The 24,960-nt window shown below is 55.8% G+C and overlaps 1 protein-coding gene and 1 long non-coding RNA gene across 4 annotated transcripts in view; one reads left to right on the top strand and one right to left on the bottom strand.

Annotated features, from left to right (window-relative positions):
• Positions 1 to 16,866, bottom strand: part of TTC39A (tetratricopeptide repeat domain 39A) — a 44,642-nt gene extending 27,776 nt beyond the window's left edge. The window contains exons 1-2 of one of the 3 annotated variants that reach the window (XM_074221476.1): positions 16,749 to 16,866; positions 11,384 to 11,488 (exon numbers count right to left, since the gene is read on the bottom strand). In XM_074221476.1, the coding sequence (XP_074077577.1) occupies positions 11,384 to 11,488; positions 16,749 to 16,786 (143 nt within the window). In that variant the 5' untranslated portion in view covers positions 16,787 to 16,866. Of the gene's footprint in view, positions 1 to 11,383; positions 11,489 to 13,294; positions 13,477 to 14,526; positions 14,780 to 16,748 lie in introns of those variants that run through there. The other 2 variants (XM_074221477.1, XM_074221475.1) reach the window with 2 other exon arrangements.
• On the top strand, positions 13,090 to 24,145 carry LOC141512482 (uncharacterized). Its single transcript, XR_012475507.1, has 3 exons — positions 13,090 to 13,264; positions 14,549 to 14,691; positions 23,607 to 24,145. It is a non-coding gene; the product is annotated as an uncharacterized LOC141512482 (long non-coding RNA).
• The last annotated feature ends 815 nt before the right edge of the window (positions 24,146 to 24,960 follow it).

Here is a 24,960-nt window from a genome sequence, read left to right as displayed (position 1 = left end):
TGGACCCAAGCCTAGCTCAGAGTCCCCTGAACACACAAGTGTTTGCTCTCATTAACCATCAAGAATTTGGACAGTCTGAATGTAAGGTCCTGGAAGGCCAGGGCTGCTCTGCTCCTGTCTTTGTATCCTCAGCACCCGCTGACACCCAATCAACTGACTGCTCCCATATGCCAGGCCCTAGATCCCAGGGGTGCCAGGGGCTAATAGGTGCCTACTAATGGCTTGGCCTTCACCACCTGCTCGAGGGCTCTCCCTCTCCTTTCCCAACCTCAGAGAGCAACCCTGGCTGCCCTGGAGACCACCTTTATCATCAGCCTTAGGTGGAGGGGGCGATAGGAGCCAGATAAACAGTAGGTAGCTCCAGGGGGCCAATATGCCAAGGGAGGGGCTGCATCCCAGGAAAAGTGGCATCAGAGAGCCCACCAAGTCCTGAGAAACCTGCTCACTCTCTCGACAAGGGTTTGCCTGTGGCCAAGACTATCACAGAAAACAACAGACTGGGCCTGGAGGCCCGGGTCCCAAAGTGACCAGAAGAAGCCTGGGCCGATCCCTGCAAAAGAAATACCAGTTGGTTGGGGATGGAGAGGCTCCAGCAGCTCCAGGAACTCAGGGGCCTGGGGCTGAGCCGGGCTTTGGAAGACGCTGGGAATTGGAAGAGGTGGAGGGGAGGAGGGATGGCCTTCCAGGTACAGGGGACAGCCTGGGCAAAAGTCTGGAGGTGGGAGAGGAAGAGATGGGCAGACCAAGGGCAAGGATGCTGGGGAAGAGGACCTGATGCTCTAGGACTCTGACTGGGAGGGAGGGGGGCACAAGGAGCATAACAGACTGTAAGGGGGGCCAAGTCTGGGGCTACCTGGGCGTACTTGAAGGCAGCAGGGAAGCGACTTGGAGGGAGGGAGGGGTGGGAGAGGAAGACGCAATCCTCCTATTGGCCTTGGCCAAGACGAGGAAGGGACGAGAGGAAGAGAGAAACCGAGGGCGAGCAGTCACGAGAGGGGTGAGGAGCCTCGAGTTGCTCAGCTATCATAATAATCATAAAAATAACAACGTGCTCCTGGGCCAGGCTCAGAGCCTCGCCACAGTCCTGCCAGGGAGTCTAGCGGCTGTGCCCTCTTTACAGATGAGGAAACCAAGGCAAAAAAGAGAGGAGTGCCCGGCCCAGACTGCCCCGCCAGGCAGTATCTGAGGCTGGATATGAACGGAAGGATCCGGGCCCCTCCACTGCACAGTAGATGCGCCCCCTGCCCCGCCACCCCGCCCAAGACAAAGCCTTGATCTGGGACAGGAGGAAGAGAGAGGAGAGTATTTGGAGCCGCTACTATAGAGAATGAATGAATGAATGAATGGGCAGTAACGGAGGTGACTTGCTCAGGGTCACACAAGCAGCATGTTCTAGAGAAGAAGAAGCTAGTTGCGGGGCCCAGAGAGCTGGGTTCAAGTCCTACCACATTTGTGAGTCACAACCTTCTCCTCATTCAGGTGAGGGCTCCCCCTGGCAGCTATGACCTTGCGTCTCAGTGCCAGAGCCGGGGCCTGGGGCCAGAGCTCACGAGCGCTGGGGGCAGGTTCCCTGGAGGAAGGACTGAGCTGGGGGGAGAATGAGTGGGCATCAGGGGTTCCCAGAATCCTTGGACCCCCCCCAGCTGTCCTGACTCAGAGCGGACCTCAGAACTCATCTGGTTCATCCTCGGTTTGTGAAGGAGGAGACTGAGGCGGGGGGAGGTGATTTGTCCCAGGTCACACAGACGGGTGCTCTGCGCCGCACCACGGGGTGATGCTGTCGAGCCCACCGCCGCTCCCATCGTGAGAATTCTCCGGATCCGACAGGGAGGTGACTTGCCACCCTCTCACACCCGGGGACTCTGGCTGCCAGGCTGGGCCCTTCTCCCGCCTCCACTTCCCTGGAGGGGTGGGGCTGGGGTGGGCCCCCATCCCCAGGGCTCTGCCTGCCCGTATGTACCGAGCAAACACAAGTCCATTTGTTTAGCTCCAGCCCGGAGCCTCACCCGCCTCACCCTGACAGGCCCCACCCATGGGCCAGACGGCTGTGGGACCCCGGGCAGCAGCCCCACGATGCCCAAGGGACAGCCAGAGCCTTCGGAAACATCCCGGAAACCCTCAGCAAGGCCTTCTTGAACCGGGATAACCCTCCAACTTTTTGTCTCACTGCCAGAGACATCTCTCATCAATCCTTGGCAAAGCAAATAGTCAGGAAGACCTGAGTTCGAATTCTGCCTCAGACACTGATTGGCTGCAAGTATGGCCCTGAGCAGGCCACTTCACCTTGTGCTAGCCTCGGTTTCCTCATCTGTAAAATGAGGATAATCATAGCACCTCCCTCCCAGGTGGTTGTGAAGACTAGATGAGATCCCCTTTGTAAGGCACTGTGCCCACCCCAAGTGCCCCAGATGCCACCCATGGTGACGGTCAGTGTCTTTTCTCTGGGCTCCCCAGCACGATCCACCTGGGCCTCCAGGCAGGCCTTCACTTAGCTCCACAGGAAGCTGAGGCTCAGGAGATTTGAGCCTGGTTTAGGTCCAGTCCTTCCCCCAACGGGGGCAAAGAGCATCCCTTGTTCCCCTCCCCCCTCTGCACAACACCAGGGGCGCCTACGTCCAGAGTGAATTTTGGAGGGGTGACCTATACTGGACCGAGAGCCTGGAACTTCCCGGCCCAGGCCGGAGCAGGCGGCCAAGGCTGGGGGCAGAAAACCAGGGCTTGAGCTGTGGTCGCCCACAGACTCGCTGCGTCTTTGGGGAAAATCCCTCCCTCTTTGTGCCTTGGTTTCCCGGTCTGGTAAATGGCACAATAATAGCTGCACAAAGGCGACCGTCTTCGCTCCACTGAGGCAGCGGATGGGAGAGTCCACTGGAAAACTGGGAAGTCCTGGGGGGGACCCAGCCCCCCACCCCAGGCCTACACTCGGGCTACTGAAGAACAAGGAAGAAAAAGGACCCAGCCCCCCCCCCCCACCCAGGGCTCAGTCTGGGGGGCGAGGAGGAAGGAGAAGCGCCTAGTGTTGGTGACGAGTGGCTGCAAAACGCTCCCTAAAGATTGTCTGTGGTGGGGGCGGCCAGGTGGCGCAGTGGGTAGAGCACCGGCCCTGGAGTCAGGAGGACCTGGGTTCAAATCCGGTCTCAGACACTTACTAATTACCTAGCTGTGTGGCCTTGGGCAAGCCACTTAACTCCATTGCCTTGCAAAATCTAAGAAAAAAAAATTGTCTGTGGCCAAGCGGGGGCCCAGAGGAAGACTCAGGCCCAGCCACCGAGGACCCGACTGGCCGCCAAAAGAGTGACTGAAGGGCCGGAGCTGTGTCCTGGCCTGGGCCTGGGCCAAGAGGAGGTGGGGGGCCGGGGAGAGGAGAGACAAGGGGCTCGGTGCGTGATCTGCCCCAATACCCCCTGGGGGGAGAGGTCTCTGTCACCCGCTCTCTGTCTCTGTCTCTCTGTCTCTGTCTCTGTCTCTGTCTCTGTCTCTCTCTCTCTCTCTCTCTCTCTCTCTCTCTCTGTCTCCCTCTCTCTCTGTCTCTGTCTCTGTCTGTCTGGCCCCCCCCTCTCTCTCTTCATCGTGCCACCCCCCTCACAGGCCCCTAATCCAACCCCAGGAGGGTGACTTCCTCAGTCTCAGTGATCTAAAGCTCCCACGTCCATCCAGCCCAGGCTCTTCCCTGGACATCCGGCCCCCCTTCCCCTCCCCCGCCTCACCATCAACACGTCGAACCCCATGTGTTCCAAATGGAGTCCTGGGTGGGAGTGGGAAAGAGGGTCATTCGGGTGGGATGTCAAGACAGTCTTGCTAACAAGTAGTCCCAGTGTGGAACAGGCTCCTCCTCCTGGGCGGTCGTCAAGCGGGGGCTGGATGACCACCCAGCAGGTGAGCTTTGGTGGGAATTCCTTTTTCCAGATCGGGGGGCTGCAAAGACCCACCCCCGATTTTACTGTGTCCCAAGGGCTGTGCTCACCCCAGAGCAGGCAGCCTTCACAGACCGAGATTCCTAATGGGATCCCCCAAGAGGCTGGCCTCCTTCTGTCAGGGCAGTGTTACCCTTGCCCAGCAATCCCCGCTTCCCCAAACACCCCAGTTCAGGCCCTGGAGGCAGAGGGAAGAGCCTCTGAACTGGGTCCCTGCCTCCAGTGCGGGGCTGGCCAGGGCAGTCCTTTGCTCCTAAGTTTTTGGGGCTCCCATCACCTCCCCGTCTGCCACGTAAACCTTCTGGACTGATTTCAAATCATTCCCTTTCATGAACACCACATGGCTATCCTCCAGGCTGGACACAATCTCCTCCCCGTGCCTTTGACCAGGCTGTGCACCCTGCTTGGCATGCCCTCCTGTCTCCTTGCCCTCCTTCAAGGCTCAGTCCAGCTGCTGCCCCCCCCAGGAGCTTCCCTGGTCTCCCCTCTGGTTAGTGTTCCCGCTCTGTATTTTGCTGTCTATCTTCCTGGGCATCTTGGCCTATTTGTCTCTGGCCTTGTTCAGAGGAGGCCTGGGCCACAGGAGGTGGGCTGCTTCACACCCTGACAAGCCAGAGCTGGAGGGGCCCCAAGAAAGCCTCCCAGGGATCCCCTTCCTTGACAGGAGGAGGGGGAAGAGACCGAGGCGGGTCACCCTGGAGGAAGCCAAGGCCCGTCGGGGGCTCAGCAGAGGAGAACAAATCACGGGACTCCTGCTCTCAGTCTAAAACTGAGGCAATTGGACATATGCAAACAAATAAAAAGCAAACAGACTTCACTGGACTAAGACGCTCCTCCTCAGAGTAAACAGATCTGGGTGGAAAAACCAGTCCGTCCCCTGGCAGGAGGCAGCTGCCAAACCGTCTATGCCAACCAACAATGGACACCCACCCGAGCCAGGCTGGGAAGGGACCGGAGCTCAGAGCTGGCAGACTGGGCCCTGGCATGGGCAGAAGAGTCACTGCTGCCTCTGGGCCTCCGTTTCCCCATCCATAAAATAGGGGCCACAATACTCCCCTCACCACAGTTCAGTGAGAAAAGAGCTTTGGAGATCTTCAGGGTGGGCTCCCCAAAGCAGTCTGCTGGGCCAAGGACCTTGTCTCCCCGCCTGGCTCTCTTGGCATCCCTAGAGTTACTTAGAGGTCTGGCCCTTCTCATCTGTTTCCCTCCCCCTCCCTCAGGTCAGTCCCTGGGCAAGGGGAAGGCACCCCTGGAAGTCACTGGACTTTCCCATCCTTGGGCAGAAACCCAGGGGCAACCCGCGGTCCCAGTGGGTCCTGGAGGTCAACTGGATCCAAATCCAGAGCTAGAAGGGACCAGAGAGATCATCTGGTCCTGTTGCATTATTTTACAGTGAGGGAAACTGAGGCCCAGGGAGCTGAAGGTACATGGAATCACAGAGCCAGAAAGGACCTCAGAGGTCAGATTTTATACATGAGGAAACTGAGGCTTGGAAGGGTTAATTCTCTTTTCTAGAGTCCCAGAGTTAGCAAGTAGCAAAGTTGGGCTATAAGCCCTGGTTCTGTGAAGCCAAATAGTGTGGTTGGTGCGTACCCTCTCTTTCTCCAGCCCCCCCCCAATGGCCCTGATAAAATACTGAGATCTGCCCGGCCTTTACACACACTGCTGCACGGGATCTCACTACATCCACACGTTAGATTGTCTGATTGTGTAGGGGGACCCGGGGAACCTGGAGCTGGGGCTGGGAGGGCCTCCCACGGGGCAGCCCCCAATGCCACCTGAGCCACATTAAAGGGAAATCAGGGACATCATTTTTAAAAAATACAATAAAACCTAGATAATATCACACTTTCAAACTAAGTCAATGGGGAGCCTGTGAGGATCCTTATATACAGATTAGTCTCCTTTTTCTCTTTGAATTTGACACACTGCTCTAATCTAATCCATTTTATGGAAGAGGGAACTGAGGCCCAGGACAACATCCTTTGCTCCTTCGGCCGATCAAAGATCTTGGCCTGCCGGCTCCCATGCTGCCGTCCACTGGCTGCACAAGAATGGAACCGCCCATAGACCTGGGCTCCCTGGGCCCCTCCAACTGACTGTGCCATCATCTCCACTGGGCCCTCACGATGGCAAGACAGCCCTTTCACACCTCCCTAATTGGCTCTCTTCCTCACCAAAGGGATTTTTCCAAACCTTTTTGTCCCTCCTCAGAATTCCCAGGGCTCCCTTCCCCTCCCAGACAGCAAGCCTTCTCTCACTTTTTACTGACAAAATCCACTCAGAGCTCCCTCTTCTCCCCTTTGCCTCAACCAACATCTCTCACCTGCTCCTGCCCCTTCACATTGGCTTCTCCTGCCCAAGGTGGGCCTTCCACATGGACAAGGGAGCTCGTTCCGGTCCACCTGCTCCGGCAGATTGTCGCCTCTACTGCCCCCCAACTCTCTCATCTTCATTCTCTCCATCTACGGCTGCTTCCTCCTTGTCTCCCCCCACCCAAGAGTCCCTCCCCAATGGCTAGTCTTCAGAACAGGTGCTCCCTTCCCTCTCCATGCCACAGTCTGGCTTCCTGCCTCATCCGACCCAAACTGCTCTTTTCTCTCCAAATTTTCCAAATCCAATAGCCAACAGCCTCAGAGTCTCCATCCTGTAGCCTCTGACACAATCCCTTCATCTTCTCTTCCTAGGTACTGCCTATACCTTCCTCTCTCTCTCTCTCTCTCTCTCTCTCTCTCTCTCTCTCTCTCTCTCTCTCTCTCTCTCTCTCTCTGTCTCTTTCTCTCCAGGTTCTGCATTATTTCACTTGGTGATCTTCTCACTCCCTTGGATTCAATTCTCGTCCCTCTGCGGATGGTTCTCAGGTCTACTCATCCAGCCCAGACCTCCCTGCTAATTTGTCTCCAAATGACTATTGGCTATTTTGACCTGAATATCCTAGAAACCTCTTCGTTAGCTGTGTGACCCTGGGCAAGTCACTTAACCTCTGCTCAACTTTCTCATCTAATACAAGGTGATGAGAGCCTGGAGCTCAGGTCCTCCGATCCCAGCCTATTCTGTCCCAATTATGAAGTGCTGCTGCGGCTGAAGGCCTTTCTTAAGAAATTTAAAAGACATGAGAGGCCCCATCAGTGTGGATGATGATGGCGATAATAATTATCGGAATGGTAATAATTAGCTTGAGTGCAGCCCTCCGCTATTAATAGCCAATGACTGAATTAGGACTAAGGTGTTGCCCCTTCCTTTTCTCATTTAGAAATCAGCCTAGAAGTGCAGGGCTCGTTAGGAGATGAAATCTGGGACAGACTGACCCGACGGGAAAACCCAGCGCTGATCAAGAGGTAAAGGTGGTTCAGTTTAGGCGAACTGGTGCGTTCTGGTGCAGTGTTTTACTCTGACGGCGCTGGGTACAAGCGGGTCCCCCTGATCACTCTTCGACCCGGGCTGAGTGATCCCAGGCTTGGGCCCCTGGACCCTCATTACAACAAGCCCACCTCTCATTGTAATATTGATTTATTAACCAGTCACCCCCAGGATTGTTCCCCCCCCCCCAGGAAGGCCCACTCTTCCAAGGGCATATAAGCATTGAGTGGGTTCCATAAGGGGTCTCGGGCATTCAGGTGCCACTGACCCATTTTATTAATTATCGGCTACTATGGTTACTATTTCTCTCAACCTTTTTATACCTACTGAACTTTAAGGTTTTCAAAGTACATGACATATGTTAAAACAGCTCTGGGACTGAGGTGCTGTCATTATCATCACTTTACAGATAAGGAAACTGAGGCAGACTGAGGTTAATGACTTGAACTCAGGCCTTCCTGATTCCAAACCAAAGCTCCAGGTTGGGCTCACAAGGACTATTACAGCACAGGCCCATGGAGGCAACTAGGCCTTCATTTTTTTTTTTTTTTTTTAGGTTTTTGCAAGGCAAATGGGGTTAAGTGGCTTGCCCAAGGCCACACAGCTAGGTTATTATTAAGTGTCTGAGGCCGGATTTGAACCCAGGTACTCCTGACTCCAAGGCCGGTGCTTTATCCGCTACACCACCTAGCCGCCCCGGCCTTCATTTTTAAGAAATTATATTTTATATATATAAAAATTATATTTAAGAAAACCCTCCAGCTTATTGCCTAATTTTCTTTTGGTCTGGCCTGAACTGTTGGGTCATTGGGATCAGGAAGCCGACGTTCCACTCAGGTTAGAGTGACCTCTGCTTGGCGGTCTCCCAGCATGTCTGATAGCCGGGGGGCCAATCTGAACATCCTCCCACAGCTTGGGAGACCTCCCAGTTTCTCATCCTCTCTGGGGAAGACTCAAGCACAGGGTCAGAGGAACCTTAAGACACCAGGCCCAGGAATGTTCCCCACCAGCATGGCAATGGGAAAGTGTGGGGAGACCCAGGCACTCGCTGAGGGCAGGGGCTCCTTGCCTCTCTGGACTTCTTCTCCGAGGTCTTTCCCCATTAGAATATAAGCCCATCTGTGGCAAGAAATATCTTTCTTTCCATTTGCATTTGCGTTCCTAGGGCTTAGCACATAGTAGGCTAATGGACTCCTGAGCCATCCCCAGACTGGAACCCCCCTAGCTCCCCATGGGCCTTCCTGCCTTACAGCTCTACCTCCCTGAGGACTCTATCAGTCTAAGCACAGAAACAAGAGCCGGATGGTTCTCGGGTCAGTGACACCTGTGGGCATCTCCTGGGCGCCCCTGTCTCCTCTGGGCCAAATCTGAGCTTTTCATCTCCTGAAACAGCTCCCTGTTCCCATTTTGCTGCCCTCAGACCCCCTTCTCCCCCTCAGGGAGCCCACTCCTAGTGATTTTATCTCCACCATCCTGCTTCTCTACCACCATCCCATCCCCACCCACCCTGGCTACCCCAGAGCTTCTCAGGCAGCCTCCCTGCCCTCCACAGGCTGCCAGCTCAGTGCTGCCAGGGCCAGGTCTCATGATGTCCCTCTCCAGCTCAGAGCCCAGTCGTGGCTTCCCAAGGAGTGCCAACTTCTAGGCCTTAGGCTGGCACTCCTCAGCCTGTCCTCAGAGAAGCAGCTCCTAAGTCATATTGCTTCCCCTCCCTGTGCGTCACTGTGTCCTGAAAGGTCTGGAATGCCTTCCTCCCCCACCCCCACCCCCACTGCCCCTTGTTTCAATCATAGTCATCTCCGTGAAGCCATTCTCCTTTGTATCTCAGTGAAGTGACTCTGGTTCAATGGGGAGACTGGCCAAGAAGGGTCATCTTCTGGAAAGTGAGGGGCTGGACTCTCCAAGGTCCCATCTCCAGGTCCTACACCCCTGCTTTTGGCCAAGGCTCTTCTCTGTCAGAGGCCGAGGCCCCCAGCTCTTCCCTTTCCCTAAACTTCAGGCCCCTGTACTAGGATGGGCAAAGGTTGGCTTTGGGTCCCAGGGTCTGGGGGATCTGGGGATCCTGAGGTGACTCCCTTCACCTCATCAAGAGTCAGGGTTGGACGAGATCGTTCCTCAGGTCCCTTCCACCAATCATCCCTGTGACCCCAAAGGGTTTGGCTATAGTGAGTGCCATGACATTGGGGCGGATGAATAAAGATGCCTCCTGTTGCCCAATGGGGGCTCAAAGTTTAACCTTAAAGGAGCAGTTGGGAACCAGGGGCCACTAGGTTGGTCTCTGCCCCACTTGCTAGGCCAGACTCCCAGGAGGCCCGATGGGACAACTCCCCATGGCCTGCCTCCTGCTCAGGACACGAGAAAGCAGAGCGAGGAGGGCGGAGGGCACGACTATCCACAAACCCACTGGGTCAAGTCTTCAGGGCTTCCTCCCCAAATGACAAAGAGATAAGATTAGAGAATCAGAAAGACTTCGACTTGGAAGGAACCCCAGGTGCCGCCTGGCCCGGCACCCCACCATAGCACCCCTGACAAGTGATTCTCCAGCCTCTACTTGGAGCAACCTCCAAGGACATCCCCTGGCAGGCCAGTCCTCTCCTGAAGAACTCTCCTAGTTCTTCCACTCCCCTACCATGGGCTCTACTTGTGCCCTCCTGGTTCTGCCCTCTGTGTCCAAGCAGAACTAGGCTAATCCCCCCAAAGAATAACCTGCCAGACCCCTGGAGACCATTCTCTTGTTCTATCAGTTAAACACCCACAGGCCCTTCAACTGATCCTCCAATGATAGACTCTCAAAGTACTGAGTCAGGAGAAGTAGGTTTGGATCCCAACAGGACCCTTCCTAGTTACATGACCTTCTTGCATGCCCCTTCACTTCATTTGGCCTCTTTCTGCATCTCTAAAATGGGTGTAATAATCCCCACCCTGCCACCTCCTCAGGGTTATGTGAAGAGAACCTTGTCAGATGCCCCAGGAAGGGGGGCTGCTGGCATCCCTCTCCTGGAGCCCATTTCCTCCACCTCCCCTCTCCCCCAGAATCTGTCTCCAATGGGACCCTGCTAATGGGAGGGCACTGCCAGTACCATAGGCTCCTGAAAGGGCCCATCATGCCAGGCCCAACCATGCCAAGACCAGAGAGGCTCGGTGTCAGGTCAACTTCCAGGAGATGGACACTCACAAAGATTGTTTACTCTGTCCACAGAGGGACCTTGATCTACAGCAGTCAGGACTGGCATCCAGGTGGGCATGAAAGGAAGCAGGTGAGCTACTAGCAACATTACAGATAAAAGCACTTCCTTCAGTGTGTCCACTGGCACACACTCTTTCCATCTCTCTGTCTCTGTCTCTCTGTCTTTCTGTCTCTCTGTCTCTGTCTCTCTCTCATACACAAGGGTCTGGCGTGTAACTTTGGAAAAGCCCTCAGTTCCAAGGACTTTACATTCCAGTCAAAATGGCCCTCCTGGCTGTTTTTTCCTCTTCCCATGCCACCTCCCATGGCCACACACCCCTTGCCTGGGATGCCCTCCCTCCTTCCTTCCTTCCTCCCTGTTTTCCTTCAAGACTTGGCCTAAGGACTCCTTCCTCCCTGAAGCCTCCCAGCCCCGGTGCTCACCATGTCCCCATTCCCTCTTGTACCTGTCATTATACCTGCCGCAGCCCCCAGGGCCATAGATGGGCAGGCAGGTCCAGAGGGGCTGCCCTCAGTATCAGAACTAAGATTCCTCTGGAGCCAGAGGAATATTTAGGAATGATTCCCCCAGAAGCAGACAGAGACTTTGTCGTGTCATCATCATCATCATCATCATCATCATCATCATCATCATCATCATCATCATCATCATCATCATTGCCAGGATCTAAACTGAACTGATTAAGTGCATTCAATCCTCACAACAACCATTATTATCCCTATTTTACAGATGAGGAAACAGGTTCAAAGGTGGTAAGGTGTCCAGCTGCTACAGAGCTCTCAGGTTCATTGGTGCTACCCTTTCCCGAGTTGAAACATTCACAGAGAAACAGGCCCACTCATACCTCCCCCCTTGCCACCTCCATCCCTCCGGCGCCCCTCCCCAAGCCCCCACAAACTTGTCAGGGAGAGTGGCTCCTACTTGGGCTGCAGGTAGGTGAGAGCCTCGGAGAACTGGTTGGTGAGAAAGAGGTCAAGGGCCGTCATGCATTCGTCCAAGGCCACGTTCAAGTTGGACATGGAAGGTCTGTACCAAAGAGATACTGGATGTTAAAATGGAAGGGACTTCAGCAGCCCCCTACCCAGAAACAAGAATCCTTTCATTCCCCTGACCCCTGACCCACGGGCATCAAAGGAAGACCTCCAGGGAAGGGAGGCTCACTCCCTTGCCCGGCAGCTTAAGGTCCTGTGACCCTGAGGGCAGCTCATGGACCAGTGGCCCTGAAACCCGCCCACTTGACTCTTGTCCTTATCCTGCTTACTTCTGCCTCACCGAGTCAATGCCTTGTCTTCCTTAGACCCCTTTCTACAGGGCACCCCAACTGTTGTGCCCCCTTCTACCTGCCACTGATGTGCATCTCCCCAACAGGGGCTAAGCTCCCTGAGGGCAGGGACTATGGTGTCTGGTGCCTAGCAAAGCCCCCGGCCCATAATAGTAGTTGAATAAATGTTTGCTGATTGATGGATCATCTGAGAGAGTCAGACTTCACACCTGTGGGCCTCTGGGTCCTCCTCCAGACGTTGAGGGGGCTGGGCTTATGGGACTCTGAGGGCCCCCAGCGCTAGGTCTAAGCTTGTGCCATAGGCCCTGGGCCCAGCAGAGGGGACCCAGCCACAGGCAGGTCCCGCCTCTGCTCACCCCGACCCCCAGAAACCACGGAGGGTGTGGAGTGGGGGGTGGTCTGCCCCAGAGGAGGGAGACAATCACAGATCTGGTGGTCCTGGGAGCAGGGCTGTCCCTCGTCCGGACCATGACCTCGGCCGAGGAGAGGCTTAGGACAGGCTTCTCCTGGAGCCAGGACCTTCAACCAACCCCTCTTCATCTCTTTTGGGCCATTCAGGGTCTGGGAGCGTCCTCCTAGCTCTAACAGCTTAAAACTAAAAAAGCCTCTGATCAAGGGAAACTTAACGGCTACAAATGTAAAGACCCACGCTGGGGTCCAAAATGTCAGCAGCGCAAAAAGAGTCTGGGGAAGACAATGTTCATGAGAAGAAAATCTGGAGGGCTTAATGGACCTCGAGCTAGGAGGGGAGGATGCTAAAGGAATGTGACCTTCACCGTATGCAAGGGGCTGGTGCTTAGAACCAGGAGAGGGGAGTCTGCTCCCAGAGGACAGGGACGGGCAGCGGCCTTGGTCTGAAAAGGCAGAACTGAGTCAGAGGGTCCCAGTGGGGAACTGACCCAGCGTGAGAAGGGCCGCCTCTGGGCGGGACTACGGCCCCCCACCTCGCGGGTCCTGGACCACGGGGTGTCAGGCCCGGAGCCCAGACCCATCGCCTTGACCGATTTTTAGGCAGAATATTTTGATAACCGTGTTTCTCCAGTCTTCATTTCCCTCGTAATCCTGTGTCCTTTGTGTAGGCCCTCAGCACCCTGGCTCTGAGGAAGCACCGGTTCTACTGGACACACGGGGGGTCGGGGGAGAAACTGAGACCCAGGGAGAAGGAAGACTGGCCCACGGTCACTCGGAGCGGTCTCTGCGCCTCTGTTTTCCAGCCTGACCCCTGACCCTCTGACCCCTGACCCCGGCCTGACCCCTGGCTGGAGGGTCCAGTCTCTAAGTTAAGCCCTGGACCTTCTTTCTGCTGCCCTCCCCCACCCCACCCTGCCCCCGCAGCCCCCCAGGGGGCTCTGGACACAGGCCTCAGTCAGTTGGGGTCTGGGGGCTCCCCTGCCCCTCTCCCCAGGTGGTCCCCTCCCAGGGGGCAGCACCAGGGAGGAGGGGGCTCCTCCTCCGCCCCCTCCTAAGGACCAGCCCCACTTCCCAGAGGAGACTCGAGGCCCAGTGGCTCCAGGCCCGAGGTACCCCCCACCTCCCCTCCCTGGGGCTACCTGGGGCTGGGGCTGGGGCTGGAACTCGAGCTGGGCCGCCCAGGTCTTTGGAGGAGGGCCGCCAGCCTCTGCATCGGTCATGCCCTTCAGCCCCCCTGCCGCCGGGGGCCGGCCCATGCCCGGCCGGGAAGAAGGCCCCACACAGGCCCCGCAGGCCAGAGAGGCCAGAGAGGCCAGGAGAAGCGGAGAGCCTGGGCCGGCGCCCCCTGCTGGCCAGCCTGGCTGGGGGGTGCTGTCCTCAGCAGGGCCTCTGGCCTCCTCCTCCTCCCTGTGCTCATCCTCCTCCTCTCCTCATCTCTCCTTCCTCCTCCTCCTCCTCCTCCCCTCCCCTTGCTCTACCTCTCTCCTGCCCTCTCTGAGCCTTCCAGCTCTGGGGTCCCCCTTATCCCTTCCCCGTGGGTTGGGGCGCCCCCGAGGGCAGCTGCGCCTTGCTTTGTATCTCCAGCTCAGCCCCCCTACAGCTGGCGCCCCATGAGCCTGGGCCACTGCCCGTCTCTGCCTCCTTGCTTTTCCAGAGTCAAAGCCTCCCCAGCGGCCGGCCCTCTGCCCCCCAACACTGACGGCCCCCAGCCTGCCTCTGTCCCGGGGTGCGGAGCCGGGCACGATTCTCTAAGGCGGCTTCCTTTGCATTTTTCTCCTAGCCCCTTGGGAGCCTCTTTCCTGGGCCCTCTGCGTTTTGGGTCAGCCGCTGCATGTCCCGCTGCTCGGCTCTCCGGCCACTGGATTTTTCTTGCTTATCAGAGTCTAATCAGAGCTCTGGCACAGCCCCCCCCCCCCCCACCACACAAGGCTCTTCTCATTCAACACGACTGACTTCACTTGTCCACCAGCCTTCCCTCCCAGGCGTTTGTTCTTTCCTCCCCAGCTCCCCTGGCCCCTGCCGGGTCCTCCTTTCCTCCCCCAGGCTCCTTCAGGGCCCCCACGGTCCCCCCTTCCTCCCACCTTCCTCTCTCTCCCTCCTCATCCGTGAGCTCCCCGAAGCCTTTCTGATCCTCCCATGACCCAGATTTTCAGGGCGTCCCAGCTTCTGAACCCCAGAGGGGGCAGGGCCAGGGGAACAGTTTGTGGCCACAGGGCACATTTTTAGTGTGGGATTAGAATTGGCCCAATCCAATGTCTTCAAGAAACTGAGGTCCAGAGAGGTAAAGCGGCGGGGCTTAGGCTCCCTCGGTCCCTCAATCTGGTCCCTTTCCTGTGTTTTGGCATCCAGTCGGTGCTTAATGAATGCTTACTCTGCCTCTTCTCTTTTTAAAGGTCCAGAGTCCAGGCTATGCTTTAGAAGGACATGGTGAGTCCAGTTCTTGGGGAATCGGGGCAGAGTGTCGTAATCATCGCGGCAGCCAGGGTGGCCCTCTGTGGCGTCTCCTGGTTCACGAGTCAGCCTTCACCAGCCCTTGGTAAATACCGTCCCGGGGTGGGTAAAGAGCAGGGAGAAAACTCAGCCGAGCCACAGGCCCAGCCCCAAGACGGGTCAGAGGGCATCTCCTCAGCCCAGATGTCTGCCAGAGACGTCGGACGTGCCAAGGCCTTTCTCCACCCCTTATGGACATCCGACCGGCTGGGTCCGGACCTCCTCACACCCCCCTGCTGACTGACCACTGGGAGTGCGGCGTGGAACCACCATCCGCAGAATGGACAAGCACTTAGAAAACGAGTCAGGGTGACAAGCATTCATGAAGTGCCTACTGAATACGAGGCTTTTCGCAAAGAGTTTGGGAGACAAAGAAAGGAGGAAGGACTGAAAATATCAGACCTGGGAGAGGCCTAGGACAGGGCATGTCAGGGCTGGGTAGAGCAAAACAGAGAACTGTCTTCAAGCATGTTTTTCTACCCAAAATGAGAATGTCCCAGAATGGGATGGGCCGACTCAGGGTGGGGAGCTCCTGGGAGTCAGGACAATGTCCAGGTAGACAGTCCTGGAGACGTCTCATGCCACTCTCAGACTGGGATTCTCCCCCATTTTATCGATGAGCAAACTGAGACCCAGAGAGAAGTTGTCTTGGAGCCAAGGCTGGACCCAGGGCTCTTGACCCTCCGTTCGGCACCCTTCCACCCTCCTGCCCAACAAGGTCCCAGGAGTCCTCATTGCAGATCAGGATTTGGCCCTGGGCTCCCCCTCTGGATTATAGCTCTAATTTATTTGTTCAGTTTATTATTTGTATGTAGTTGCTAAATAATATTCATAAAAAAGCTTAGCATAGTCCCTGGCAACCAGTAGGCACTTAATAAATGCTTGCCTCCTGCCCCCCACTGGGTCCTCAAGGACAGGGCTTTCTTTCTAATCCAGGTAGCTCATCCAAGGCCTGGAGCTCAGATTCTCCCCTGCCCCTGTTATGTAAAAGGGGGGCCGTGGGCACAATTACGACATCCTCATGTTACAGAGGGCAATACTGAGGCCTGGCACTGAGCGGGATACTTCACCCGTCTGGGCCTCAGTTTCCCCTTGTGTAACAGGAAAGGGTTGGGGCGCATGGAGTCCCTGAGCCATAATACAGGTTGACACATCTGAAGCCCTTTACGCTTATTCTCCTATAGGATCCACCCAACAACCCCGGGAGATGGGCTTCCATTAAGAGCCCTGTTTTACAGACGAGGAAACTGAGGCAGGGGGGAGTGACTTGCCAGGTCTCCCAGCTGGAGTGCTGGTAGATGTTTGACTGTCAGGATTGTGCATCAAACAGTCCTCATCTGACACATTTGTCATTTTCTGGGGTACAAAAATTTAACAGCAGGCTCCAGCACACCCCGACCCCCATCTTCCTGGCTCCACACCACCACCCGCCTCCCGGAATCCTATCTGAGAGGCCTTGGCCAAGTCTCTTCACCTCTCTAGACAGGGAGTCGGGGAGACCTGAGTTCAAATATGATCTCCACCATTTACCAGCTCTGACCCTGAACAAATCCACCTGCCTCAGTTTCCTCATCCATAAAATGGGGATAAAAATAGTCCTTAGCTCTCAAGGTTGTGGTGAGGGTGAAGTGAGACAACAACCCTAAAGCACTTAGCAGAGAGGCAGGTACCCAGTAGGTGCCTCATAAGTGCTTATTTCAGTCTGCCTCTTTCCTCGGTGCTTAGATTGCAGGGTCTCTGACGTTCCTCTCAACTTCTAATCTCTGTCTATGATCCTATCCCTGTAGCCCTGAGACTCAGTTTCCCCATCTATGGAGGGGACAGATTGTTCCGTCTCTTGCCCCCGAGGAAGCTCCTCCACACACACCCACCTCCCTTCCTGGCCAGTCCAAGGGCTTGGCTCTGGGAGAAACAAGGCACAGGGGTCCGGGGCCCCAGAGAAACCGCAGGGCCTCCGTGGGACGGGGGAGGGGGCCCCTGTCCAACTACCCCCTTGGGCCCAGCCCCCCATGATTAGTCATGCTCGGCCTCTCCTTTCCAGTTCCAGCTGGCACATCCCTGCCAGCGGCGGCTGCCCGAGCCCGGGCTCTGGGAAGCACTTACCCGATGGGCAGGGAGGCTTCATCCCCGGCTGTGCTCATTGGGGGGCCGGGCAGGGGCTAGTCCGGCTCCAGGGAATGGCACGGACTCCTGCCTCCCGGTAGCTGCCGAGCGGCGACGGGGCAGGGGCCCCGGCCTCCTCTGATTGGCCACAGGGGAGAGCTCCACGTTGTGCCAGCCAGGCTCAGGTGCAGGGACGGGCTGAAACCTGAGCCCCATCTGTTTGCTTTGTTAAGTCATCCCTCCTGCCTCGGGGAAGGGCGACCAGATAGGGAGAGCTGGGCTGGGGGAGGGGGCCCACCGGGAAGGGACCCCCCTCAGGTGAAGCGATCAAGGGCAGGGCAGGGGAAGCAGAGGGGCCAAGGCGGGAGGGGGTCGCAGCAGCCAGAGACACCGGTGCCAACCTTGGCCTGGCCGTGACCTGGCCCGGATAAAACCCTTCTTCCCCTCCTGGGCCTCAAATTTTCATCTGTCAAATGGGTGGAGAGCCCCCCTCCAGGAGGAGGGATCCCCATGGGCACGCTTCTCCTAGAGGCATGTGCCCCCTGCCCACACCGGCCCCCCACCGCCTCTTTTTGACAGGTGAGGAAACTGAGTCTCAGAGAGGCCACTTGCCTATGGCCACATCTGTCTGAGGCCCCTTCTGTGAGTCTGGGTTTGTCTGGGGTGGACGGCGATGAGGCCGGAAAGAGGACAGCGGAATCGCAGAAAACTGGACCGTCCCACTGTGGAATGTGGACTCGGTCCTGCAGGCAGCGGGGAGCCACGGAGGCTCCAGAGCAAGGAGTGAGCGGGCGAGGCAGGACGGCGGAGCCACAGGGGCAGCCTTGGGCTCCGGGCTCTGCCCTCTCCAGGCTCTGCCCTCTCCAGGCCAGCCTCCGGCTTGTCCCCCAACACAGGTTTCTGCCCTTCTGGCCTCCTCCAGTGGACTGCCGTCCAGGGCCTTGTGTCCTGCCCCCTCCCACCCTGGCACACGATAAAGCCTTGCTGGCTGACGATCAGCTCCAAGCCCTCCCCAGAGAGTCATCCACCCCATGGAGACCCCAGGCCTAGGGACAGTCCCCAGGGGGCTGCTATCGCTCACTCCCGGGGCCCTCCCGTCCTCTGGTCCTCTGGACTCCCTGGTTATCTGCATCTCGGATGATGTTACTTCTTGAACCCGAGTGCCCCTGGGTCACACGTTCACACTGCCAGGCCCGTGCACCCGTCGCCCAGGTTCTCCATAAATAGCATCTACCGCGGCTCAGGAGCCCCAACCCCTCAGCATCCCCACATTCAGGGCCCCCCACTAGCTGACGGCGGCCTCCCCAGCCCTGGGGGGCTCCTCGAGCCTGAGGCACGTTCAGGCCTCCTTTCTGCCTCCTGAACCCTCCTTTTCCTTAATTGCGCAGCTCTGGGATCACCTCCCCGCTGCAGGCCCCTGCAGCCCCCCAGCCCCAGACCTCTCTGTGTCTCTCTCCCCTAAAACCTTTCCCAGATCACGTTGCCTGTCGCCCAGGGGGCCTCGTCTGGCTCTTTCCGGGGCCCTTGCGGTTCCTCTCTGAGGCCTTCCCGCCTCAAAGTCCGTCTGTCCAAGGCCCTGCTCTGCGGCTGTCCAGCTGCCCTGCCGTGACCTCTTCGGGGCTTTCCTTGGTGAAGGGGGGGGTGGCTTTCCAGGCAGATGGGGCGAGGGGCTCGCCCAGGGTCCCGCAGCACCTAGGAAGGGTCTGGGGCCGCGTCTGAATTCAGATCTGCCCAGCTCCAGGTCTGGCATGGTTTCCACGGGGTCACTGAGCTGCCCTAAGGACCTGCCTACCCAGCCCGACCACCCCGCACAGCGCACACTCATTCACACAGACACACACAGCCACATGGCACACTCACACATGCCTGCACTCAGACACACAGCACACACCCTGACACACTCACATACACACAACACCCACCCTGACACACTCACAGACACACCACACCCCTACACACACTCAGACAAACCACACCCACCCTTACACACAGACACAGAAAACCCACCCTGACACACTCACAGACACACCACACCCACTCTTACACACTCACAGACACAACACCCACCCTGACACACACAGACACACCCACTCTTACACACTCACAGACACACCACACCCACCCTGACAGACAGACACACAACACCCACCCTTACACACTCACAGACACACAACACCCACTCTTACACACTTACAGACACAATACCCACCCTGACACACTCACAGACACACCACACCCACTCTTACACACAGACACACAACCCACACCCCTACACACTCACAGGCACACAACCCACACCCCTACACACTCACAGACACACAACACCCACTCTTACACACTTACAGACACAATACCCACCCTGACACACAGACACACCCACTCTTGCACACTCACAGACACACCACACCCACCCTGACAGACACACAACACCCACCCTTACACACTCACAGACATACCACACCCACTCTTACACACTCACAGACACACAATCCACACCCTTACACACTCACAGACACACCACACCCACACCCCTATGCACACTCAGACACACCACACCCACCCTTACACACAGACACACCACACCCACTCTTACACACAGACACACAACCCACACCCTTATTCACACTCAGACACACAACACCCACTCTTATACACTCACAGACACACAACACACCCCCTACATACTCACAGACACACAACACCCACCCAGACACACTCACAGACACACAACACCCACTCTTACACACTTACAGACACAATACCCACCCTGACACACTCACAGACACACCACACCCACTCTTACACACAGACACACAACCCACACCCTTACACACTCACAGACACACAACCCACACCCCTACACACTCACAGGCACACAACCCACACCCCTACACACTCACAGACACACAACACCCACTCTTACACACTTACAGACACAATACCCACCCTGACACACTCACAGACACACCACACCCACTCTTACACACAGACACACAACCCACACCCTTACACACTCACAGACACACAACCCACACCCCTACACACTCACAGGCACACAACCCACACCCTTACACACTCACAGACACACCACACCCACCCTGACACACTCACAGACACACCATACCCACACCCCTATGCACACTCAGACACACCACACCCACCCTTACACACAGACACACCACACCCACTCTTACACACAGACACACAACCCACACCCTAACACACTCACAGACACACAACCCACACCCTTATTCACACAGCCACATGGCACACTCACACATGCCTGCACTCAGACACACAGCACACACCCTGACACACTCACATACACACAACACCCACCCTGACACACTCACAGACACACCACACCCCTACACACACTCAGACAAACCACACCCACCCTTACACACAGACACAGAAAACCCACCCTGACACACTCACAGACACACCACACCCACTCTTACACACTCACAGACACAACACCCACCCTGACACACACAGACACACCCACTCTTACACACTCACAGACACACCACACCCACCCTGACAGACACACAACACCCACCCTTACACACTCACAGACACACAACCCACACCCCTACACACTCAGACACACCACACCCACTCTTACACACTCACAGACACACAACCCACACCCCTACACACTCACAGACACACAACACCCACTCTTACACACTCACAGACATAACACACACATACCCTCTCCCACACACTTGCACAGATCCATATATTTACACTCACACTCACACATAGACACACTCACAGGGACTTGGGGGTTAGAAGAGGCTGAGGTCTGGAGGGGTCCTGGTCTCCCCCCAACTCTATTTCCGGCTCTGTGCACACACTCAGCCTAGTTCATTAAGACCAAGGGCATCTCCCATGTTGGTGGTCTGTGGTGGGTCTGCCTCGGCTGGCCAGTGTAGACCAGCCCTCTCCCCCTCATAGATCTCTGCCCCCCCCTGCCCCCAGCCCCTCAGACTCTCCACCTCTCCTCATTAGCCAGCTGGGGCAGAAGCAGTGAGGACAGGACAGGTCAGAGCCTGGGGTCTGAGACTGGACTCAGGCCGTTATTAAGGTCCGGCGTTGGGGGGCGCCGGGAAGACCTTGGCTGAAGTCCCACTTCACCCCCTCCCCATTCTTGGCCACCTGCTCGTTTTAGTGACTTCTGCTGAACTTGGGGTCCACTGGAACTCCCAGAGCTTTTTTTCAGCTGAGCTGCCCTCTGGCCAGATGTCCCCTCCTTGTATCTGCAAAGTTGACTCCTTGAACCCAGGTAAAAGACGTTCCACTCGGGACCATCAGAGCCTCACTGCTCAAGGCTGCCACCCCAGCCTCGTCCCATCTGAGGCAGGCCAGTGGGCTTCTCAGGGCTCTGGGAAAGAGGGTCAGGACCCCAAAGAAACCCCTCCCTTCCTCCGGGCCTCAGTTTCCTTCTCTGTGAAAGGGGCCGGCACATGATGTCTACACCCAGTGGTTGCCATGACCAGCCAGAGAGGCTGCTGGGGGGGGCAAGGAAGGGGTGCTTCCTGGGGACGCCCCAACACCCCTCCCCAGTCCAGTCCTGGCTGGATTCCCACTGCCCTGCCACACCTCTCGGCCACACCCTGGCACCAGATGAGGTATGGCCCCGCATATGAGTCACGCTTCTGAGAATGTTCCCTGGCCTCCTGGAGGCGGAATGACCTTGGGAGAGAGCAGCAAGAGAAAGGGCATCCCAGGGAGGAGGCAGAGGATGCCTGGGAGGGAGGGAGGGAGGGAGGAAGGGAGGAAGGAAGGAAGGAAGGGAGGGAGGGAGGGAGGGAGGGAGGGAGGGAGGGAGGAAGGAAGGAAGGAAGGAAGGAAGGAAAGGAGGGAGGTAGGAAGGAAGGAAGGGAGGAAGGAAGGAAGGGAGGAAGGAAGGAAGGAAGGAAGGAAGGAAGGGAGGAAGGGAGGAAGGAAGGAAGGAAGGAAGGAAGGAAGGAAGGAAGGAAGGGAGGGAGGGAGGGAGGGAGGGAGGAAGGAAGGAAGGAAGGAAAGGAGGGAGGGAGGAAGGAAGGAAGGGAGGAAGGAAGGAAGGAAGGAAGGAAGGAAGGAAGGAAGGAAGGGAGGAAGGAAGGAAGGAAGGAAGGAAGGAAGGGAGGAAGGAAGGGAGGAAGGGAGGAAGGAAGGAAAGGAGGGAGGGAGGAAGGAAGGAAGGAAGGGAGGGAGGAAGGAAGGAAGGAAGGAAGGAAGGAAGGAAGGAAGGAAGGAAGGAAGGGAGGGAGGGAGGGAGGGAGGGAGGAAGGAAGGAAGGAAGGAAAGGAGGGAGGAAGGGAGGAAGGAAGGGAGGAAGGGAGGAAGGAAGGAAGGAAAGGAGGGAGGGAGGAAGGAAGGAAGGAAGGAAGGAAGGAAGGAAGGAAGGAAGGAAGGAAGGGAGGGAGGGAGGGAGGTAGGAAGGGAATTGATTTGGTTTAAGATGGAATCTATTTGACTGGCACCATGTGCAAATCTAATCTCAGTACCAATAAAAATGTTTATAAAAAAAACAAAATATAAGAAGGGCAGAGATGGGAGAGGCCTTAGAACAGGGCATGTCAGTGCCTCTCAGGCTCTGGTGACATCAGTATGATTTACAGGAAAGAGGTTTAAACCCTACCACTTACAATTTTTAGCTGGGGGTGGGAGGGTTGCTTTCTCCCTTTGAGCCTCAGTTTTCCTCTCTGTCCACTGAAGCACCCCTGTAGATCTGCCTCATAGAGCTGGAAAGCTCAGGTGAGACCTAGTCCCCAAAGCTCTCTGTGATGGGGCTGCCCTTTCCAAGGCTCAGGACAGCTGAGTTCCCTCCCAGGTCTCAGTCAAAGAGTCCAGAACCTTCCTTCAAGCTTGAGACAATGATGGAGCCCAGGCTGAATGGAAAACTGGAAGAGACCCTCTAGTGTAAGCCCCTCTTCTAAGAGAGAAAAGAACAGTCCCCGAGAGAGGAAATGTCCCAGCCCCATCCATTCTTTGGCCAGGATTGTGCCAGGGAAAAGCTGTATCAGGTCAGTGAATGAAAAAAAAAGACAGGCTACCCTAGGGTGAGGGTAAGGGAAGACAAATGAAAAGTTTGGTTGTTTCAGTGATGCCCACACAAACATCAGGAGACATTGAGGACACGTATGCAACATGACATGGACTGCAGTCCCATAGGGTGGGCTGGCATGAAGGAACTGCAACTGGCATCACCGAAGTGGTCATCCCATCTGAGTATTGTTTCTAATCACATACACACACACATATATATACACACATACACATACACACACACACACACACACACAAACACACACTTCCAGTCTCCTTGGTGTGATGACTGCTTCACGTTTGCTAACCTTCTGTGAGAAGCACAGTCTGTATCGATATCCATTCCTCCGTCTGTTAGAACTCTCACTCCTTGATAGTTTGTTCAAATTGGTCATACAAACTATACAATACAGACTAGAATTTTTCCTCTTAGTTTTATTCTCCTTTCCAGTTGGATGTTGATTTTGATCCTTGCTCTAACAAATCAACGGGCTCATTGCACACAGATAAATGCCTCCACACCAGTTAATCGGTTGGTTTTTCTCCATTAAGACAGATGGCTCTGGAGGAGAAATTGAGGCTGGTGACTCAGCACAGCCCCCCCTCACTCAAATCCGTGTGCTTGTCATGGCATCGCCTCCCTGATGTTGGGTTTTTCTTTGAGAGTGAGGAACAAACATCATCATCCATTAAGCTAGGCCTGTGATCTGCTATGTGCCAGTCCATTTTCCCTGATCTTTTTTCTGAAAGCATGGTGAACCATTTTGGGGGGAGGGCACCCACACTTTGCCCACCTTTACATATTGATTTAATTTGCAGGCTGTTATCCAGTTTCCTGTAGAATTTCATCCCCGCTTCATCCTCAACAGCAGCTACTGGAGCATGAGCTGCCACGGCTTTCATTGCGGTCTTGCGTGGGTCTGGCAGGAGCGCGGGGGGAAGGAGACCAACAAGTCCAAGGAATGTGCCTCTTGCGGACTTTGGTCACAGCCAATCAGAGCATCTCACGGTCGGATGGGGACAAGCCCTGGCTGGATGAGAACCCTGGCACGACATCCCAAGTGCTCTGAAGATGCTCAGCAGGGGAGCTCTCCACTTCTCCACTCCACCTCCCCATCTCTCCACTGCACTCTCCTCCAGGAAGTCCATCCACCCCAAAGTGCACATCGCTAGGAGCTGTCTTCTCTTGAATCAAGCCAGCACTCTCACATCAGGGCCATGTACGGGGTCATAGATTTGGAACTGACAGAGACCTCCAAGGTCAACTGATCTAAGGTGACAAACCTGTCCGGGCAAAAGGTGCTCCAATCCAGGTTGAAATGTCATTGGAAACTACTTAAGAGAATAAATAAAAATACAGGAGAGGAGATAAGGAAAAGCATGAGGAGGGTTGTGTGGATGTGCAGTGATACTCATGACAGCGCATGACGTCGAATGACATTCCTGATATTCGTGATCATGACTGAACCAAGGCTTTAGAGTTTGCAAAGCTCTCCCGGGGTAACATCTCATCTTACAGAAGTGATCCAAGGTGCAGAGATATTCAGTGATTTACCCCACAGCCCCACAGCCCTGAGTTACTAAACTTTACAAAATGACCCAACTTGAGAGTTGAGCCAGAGTTGGAATTGAACACAGGCCTCTCCTAACCTCTCCTGAACTGGGCTCTTTGCACTGTATCAACCTGGAGGTCCAGGGGGATGCTGGGGCAGTGATCACAGTCACTCTAGAAGAGGCTGTTGCCCTCCTATTTCTCACAAAAATATTTTAAGAATTTTTTTATTTATTTAAGGCAATGGGATTAAGTGACTTACCAAGGACATACAGCTAGTTAATTAAGTTTCTGAGACTGGATTTGAACTCAGGTCCTCTGTCCACTGCTGCTCTCATAAAAATATCTTACTACCATCACTCCATGGACCAAGTGATTGAGGCCAGATTTATGCCAATTTACCAGCAAGACAATGGACCTTCTCCAGGTCAGGAAAGCACTCTACCACCCCTGCCCAAGAGCCCCCTTCTACTTTCTCATCTGGCAGACCTGCAGCTTCATTAAATAATTCAAGACTGTGTAGTCCCTCCCAATCCTAGCCCTTTAATATCTGATCTCCCTCCCCTGCCCTGTGCCCTTTGGGGAAGGATGGGGGGGTGCTGGGGTCCTGCCTGTTTTCTC

This window comes from Macrotis lagotis, chromosome 2 (assembly GCF_037893015.1).
Source record: "Macrotis lagotis isolate mMagLag1 chromosome 2, bilby.v1.9.chrom.fasta, whole genome shotgun sequence".
NCBI classification, from domain to species: Eukaryota; Metazoa; Chordata; class Mammalia; order Peramelemorphia; family Peramelidae; genus Macrotis; species Macrotis lagotis.
The sequence above is the reverse complement of the archived record's forward strand: the minus strand, read 5'-3'. Positions and strand labels throughout refer to the sequence as shown.